The 6088-nt window shown below is 40.9% G+C and overlaps 1 protein-coding gene across 1 annotated transcript in view; it reads right to left on the reverse strand.

Annotated features, from left to right (window-relative positions):
* LOC109375135 (disintegrin and metalloproteinase domain-containing protein 22-like) overlaps positions 1 to 6088 on the reverse strand; it is a 128690-nt gene that overhangs the window by 80561 nt on the left and 42041 nt on the right. The window contains exon 3 of the mRNA XM_019630357.1: positions 1765 to 1841. Coding sequence (XP_019485902.1) covers positions 1765 to 1841 — 77 coding nt within the window. The remainder of the gene's footprint in view (positions 1 to 1764; positions 1842 to 6088) is intronic.

Raw genomic sequence — 6088 nt, forward strand, 5'->3', positions numbered from 1 at the left:
GACGGGCAAATCTAATCACGAGGGGATTTATAAAACCAGAGTCTTATAAACGTCCGAATCAGGGAAGGAGATGTGGTGATGGAAATAGAGAGTAGAAGGAGGTAGAGAAAAGACTAGATGCCAAGGAATGCTGCAAGGCTCTAGGAACTGGAAAAAGTGAAGTATGCTTCTCCCCTAGTCCCCAGAAGGAGCACAGCCCTGCCAACACCTTCGTTTTAGCCTTGAAGACCCATTACGGGCTTCTGGTATCCAGAACTGTAAGAGAATTAATTTTTGTTGGTTTTTTGACATTAAGTGTGTAGTCATGGGTTACAGCAGCAATGGGAAATTGATACAGCATCACCAGCACTGCTCTTGAACATTTACAAAAGCAGCCCCAGCGAAGAGTTGATTTCACCAGTGTTCGATGTCGCTTTCCTCCACAGCTTGATTATAACCAAGGCATTCACAATGTTAGGACGGACACCCATGAAGGCCCAAGGATCAAACACAGGACTTCCCAGCCAAACCCAACTGGCAGCGGTGATCACTAAATAAACATTAGCATGGTTTCCTCACACCCTGTGTGGTCTTCTACCATTCAAGAAACCTACCTTCCCCGTGTCTGATTTCACCAGTAGGCCAAAGAAAAGAAACATGTTTACTTCTTTAGGATATCTTGCAGAAAATAGTAAATTACGTAGAATTACACTGAATTCATGCTATATTAACAATCCAACTTATTATTCAATGCCATTGAAGTGGGCCAGGATGGCTCTCAGAAAAGGTTAATCTTGTCCTTTTCCTAGTTAGTAGTTCAAAGGAATGACTAATAACAGAGAGCAGAAACCTGGTACAATACCAGGATTTTCCTTTTTTGTTTGTTTGTTTAGTTTTTGAAGTGGGGTGCCTAATATATATTGCCAAAGAACATTTCTAATATTTATTAACTTTTATTTGAAGATTAAAAGCTAGTAATGGCTCTCAGAGATACGTGACAAATATAATTGTGCAGAACCACATTCTTTCAAATTACTATATATGATTTGTTATTTTAAAAACTGTTAATCAAACACTTTAGTATTGTAGAATAATATTGAGAGAACCCCTAGAGCTCATATAATACAACATCTTTATTTTACAAATAAGGGAAATGAGGCCAGGGCGAGTAAATGTCATGTCCAAGGTCACACCGCTCAGAAGCAGGGCAGGCATTCCACCTCCAGGAAGGCCATTTCCGTCGCTTCATCCTTGCTTTCATTCTGCAGCTCAGAGGTGCATGCAGGTTTTACTGGGTTCTAACAAGTAATTATTATAATCGGAGCATTTTTAGAGTCATGANAAAAAAAAAAAGAATAACACACCATGCAGCCAGTCCTCTGAATCATTGAACAAAAGGGTAACTTTCTCTTTTCTGCTGTTCTTAAGAAAGATGTTTTAATGCCAAAGTATTATTTTTACAATTTATTGTTATTCATAGGAACTTAAGTCATGTTCCAATATGTAGAATATTGGAATAAGGCTTGCTCTCCACTTTACATTTTTAAATCTGTTACAGCTTTTCCATTTCAAAAGGATACCCATTTCCTGTTATTTGCCAGGCTTTATAACTTAAAATAGATATAATAGATATTGTATTTAATAGATATGATAGTTTTAAATGTAATATTTAACTGATACAGGGAGATGAAATAAAATACAGTAAGAAAACAAAACTTTACAGAAAGATAGCAAAGCGGATTCAATGTGTATCTGATAAAAGTGAGCGCAGCTCAACACACTTACTGGTTCAGCACGACATCGAGAATGAATGATGTTCCAAAGGCATCAACCTGGAAGCTTGCCTGGTTAACATGAGTCAACTGCAATATCAAAAAGATAAAAGGTATTTGTTATTCAGCCATAGCGATCAAACGATAAGCATTTCTTTTGATCACTTGAAAAAGGTTTATAATACCATAAATTAGAAAACCAACTCAACATGGAGGTTAAATGAAAACAAAGAAAAATTTACACAGGAGCCAAGCATTCACAAATTTGAAGTGAAGTACCATCTAATTAGGGCAAGTGCCCTGCCTTTCTGGTTTAACCTCAAGTACTAAACATTTCATTTGCACTAAGGCTGCACTTCATTTTTTTCTATATTAAATGACGGGCTCCGTTAAAATTAAGCTTTGTACACTAAAAAAAAAATACAGCAAATATCCTCAATTCAAGAGTAAAATGATATAGTAAATGTGATCTAAAAATAACTTTTCTACCTGTCGCTAATATATACTTTAAAAATATTTCAGTTGTAATGTACCAAACATAATTTCATAGAGGTTTCCACATCTTCCTAACAGCAAAATTGAACTTCTGACCATCTACCTATTGCAAATATCACCTATCAAAATTTTTTTGGGGAAAACAAATCACTATTTCCCATGCCATTCTTGGAACTCCCGGAGAAAATCACAAGAGACTCTCAGGGGACTCTAAACTAAAAAAAATACAGTGTTACCAATAACATAATATAAACATACTAACTAATCATATGCATTTACGGAATAAAGGAGGAAGCACAACTACTCATTCTGTTTGACCCCCCAAAATATTAATAGTAACTAATCTAAACAGCAGGACTATGAATTATCTGAAATTTTTGTTTATATGTTTCTATAGTATCCAAAATTTCCAAAGTAAAAATGTATAATTCCCACATTAAAGAAAAACAAACAAACGCTATTTTAGAATAAAATCCATCTGAGCAACTATATTTATGCAGCGTGTGAGGCAGATGGTGTTGCTACTCCCTGAGAGCCAGTGCATCTTAGGAAGGAACATCCTAGGATTCTGTGGGGCATAAAGGATACCTGAACAATCCCTGGGATTTTCACATACAGTAAACTTATGGTACTAGGTGAAAGGAGAGCGCTTCATTAATAATAATAAAGCTTCTCTGTGGGGGAGAGGGGGGAGAAAATGCAATACCTCAATTGCAAACATATTCAATCCTCATGAAACTTCAAGGACAAAGAGGTATCTGGATGCCTCTCAGCCTCATTAACCTTACTACCCATTTAACTTTAACTCTTTACTCTTTCCAATAACACCCTGGTTATCACCAAACTGGCTTTTTTTTTAATGATAATTCTTGGAGCCACACCTTACTCTTCATTTCCATACCTGCCACAGAGCATATATATCCTCCCTGATCTTTCTAAAACTGACTCCTTTACCAAAATCCCAAATGTAAGTACCAGATTTTCTGCTGTATCAAATACAAACTTTCTCTCCCTGAATATCAAGATCATCCAAAGTCACCTTCTCCACCCCAAATATAATGGCTCCCAAGTCTCTACCCACACCCCATTCACACTCAGTTCTTTCTTCTGCTCTTTATNAAAATCTTTGTATCAAATCATCCTGGCTCTTATAGCATAAAGAAATCAGCTACCTGCCACCTTGGTTTAATATAGATGCCAGGCCAAAAAAAAAAAAAAAAGCACTCTGCATATTTCTCAGTGCAGTTATCTACATTTATGTTATTATTTTATCCTTTGTAATTTCAAATTTCCATTGCAACGAGAAGGAGAACGCCCAATGCAGGTTCTGACCAGCAGGTTCTGACCAGTATCTCAAAAGAAATTATGCTTCACCCCTAGTGTTCTAAGTGTCATGCTCTGATAAGTAGGGTCACATGTGTTTGTCCTTCAGGAACAGAATGTTTTGGGGCTCAGATTTCTCCAAAGGAAGTGAAGTGTTGAGGAGAATGAACATGAATTAATGTCCCTTTTTTGTTTGAGTACTAAAAGTCAAAGTGTTATCAATTCAGGAGCCAGAAACCAAGGCAGGGCTAGCCACAGACAATGATTTAAAGAAGGATGGGAAAGGGCCACTGAAATAGGAACCTAGGAACTTGACTTTCTAAGTCACACCTAGCTATATATGCTCATCTCAGGACACTGCAAACACTTATCCTCTTTTTCTTGTTTGCTGCTTCACTCTTCCCCAACTGACAGCCTCTATCCTCATCCAATCATCTCTTCTGTCTCCTGGCCATTTCCAGCCTCTGGTTTTTAAGTCGATATGACTCCCCAGCCTGTAATTTAGCATCTCTTCTGTGCTAAGGATACAGCAGTGAAAAAAAAAATCTCTACTCTCAAAGAGCTTACATTCTAGTGGGAGGAAAAAAAATAATAAACAAAACAAGTAATTAAAACATAGAGTATGAGTTGACCATATGACAATGCTAGTAGTCAAATTTTTGCCCTCAAAAAATGGGATTTCATATGAGTGAACCTATCTATTAAATGGTGATGAATTTATTTTTAAAATGAAGCAGGGGAGGAGAACAGGTAGTAGGGTGGATAGAGGAGTGAGGGCAGAGAGAGTTACAACTTGAAATAGGGCAATCAGTCTCCAAGTTGTGGAATTATGTGAAACTGTTTTTCCACTTTCTCATTTTTCTAAGAAGCATGCATTTCTTTATAATGAATTTTTAAAACTTTACAATATTAAAGTTGCTGAAATGAGTCATTTAAACATGTAAATACTAGATATAGTTGGAGGAGAGATCCAAGATGGAGGAGTAGATAAACACTGTGCCTGCTTCCTTCCATGAACATGTTAAATTAAACTAAATCATAGAACAATAACACTAGAGAACCATCTGAAGCCTGGCTGAACAAGTTTTAGAACTAAGGCTATAAGGGGCCACCTCGAGACTGGTAGGAGGGGTGGAGACATGGAACTGGCTAACCCCAAACCTCCGTGTGCTGGTTGAGAATCAGGAGGGATATCTCCATTGCAGACGTTCCCCACAGAGGAATGAGACACCCCAGCCTATACTGGGCTCCCCAGCCCTGAGTAGTGGTGCCAGGAAAAGGAGCCCCCACAACATCTAGCTGTGAAAAACAGTGGGGATTCGGACAGACTGGGTGGGGTGGAAGGCTGGAGGAAACCCAGACATCCTCTTTCAAAGGGCTGGCACGCAGAATCTCTCACTTGCAGGCACTCACCTTGGGCTCCGGTGGAGGGATAGTAACTCAGGGGGCATTGTAGGAATATGGGGGGAACAGGCTGAGGTGTGTGGCTTCAGAGAGGGTTGGAGGACTGTTGCCATTTTCCCTATGAGGGGGCCTTCTCCTGTGCAGCCGGCAGGGAGGCACCATCTTTCCCGTGTTGAACCCATCCCCACAGGCCAAATCTGAATCTGATTGGCCTGTGAGCTCAGCTGATTCACCTTTCTGACTCACTGGGAACCTGCCCCACCCAACTCACCCAACACCTGAGGAACTTTCTCTGAGAGCAACCAGCCCTGCCCATATTACACTCTTTCTTGTAAAACTATCAGACCCAGGTGGGCAGCAATTGGCCACAGTGTGCTCTGACACTTTTGCTGAGTAGCTCCAGACTCAGCACTGGCACCAAACCAGAATCTACATTAACTTGTTGACCACAACTCTTCCCACTCTAGTGACTCCCTAAGTCCCTGCCTCACCCAACTTGTGTACCACAAGAGGCTTTATCAACGGCTGAACCTTAAGGGAGCCAGCAAGTGGCAAAAGGCCTCAGGGTGACCTGGCTTTCTGCAGAGCTACCCCAAGCCCAGTACTGGTAACAGCCATCCTCAGTTCAGTGTGGCCTCTCCCACATACCTCCAGAGTTAGCACAGGCAGTAAACAACTGTGTATCACTTTGTAGCTCCTACCAGGTAGTCCCCAACCAGTCACAGGCAGTGGGTAACCTGAGCCTGCACTGGAACCCCTCGCAAGAGGCCCCAGAACCAACATACTTAAAAGTTGGCTTCAGACCACAGCAGAACACCACCCAATTAGCCCCACAAGTGGCACACCCAAAGGGTGGTCTCAACAGGCACCAGATCCCACTGGAGCGAGTCCCATTCAGTGGGGTAAGCACCCCACCCAGCAACATATAAGCTGTGGATGTGGCTAAACCCCACGGCCAATCAGCCTGAGGTTCAATCCCACCCAATGACGTGCCCATAGCAATCAAGACTCAGCTACAACAACTGGGCCAGCCGAGTGGCGCGATGGTTAAGAACTCGCTTGGGATGCCAGAGGGCCCCGGTTCGGATCCCACATATGAGGGCCAGTGACACTGC

This window comes from Hipposideros armiger, unplaced genomic scaffold, assembly GCF_001890085.2.
Source record: "Hipposideros armiger isolate ML-2016 unplaced genomic scaffold, ASM189008v1 scaffold_902, whole genome shotgun sequence".
NCBI classification, from domain to species: Eukaryota; Metazoa; Chordata; class Mammalia; order Chiroptera; family Hipposideridae; genus Hipposideros; species Hipposideros armiger.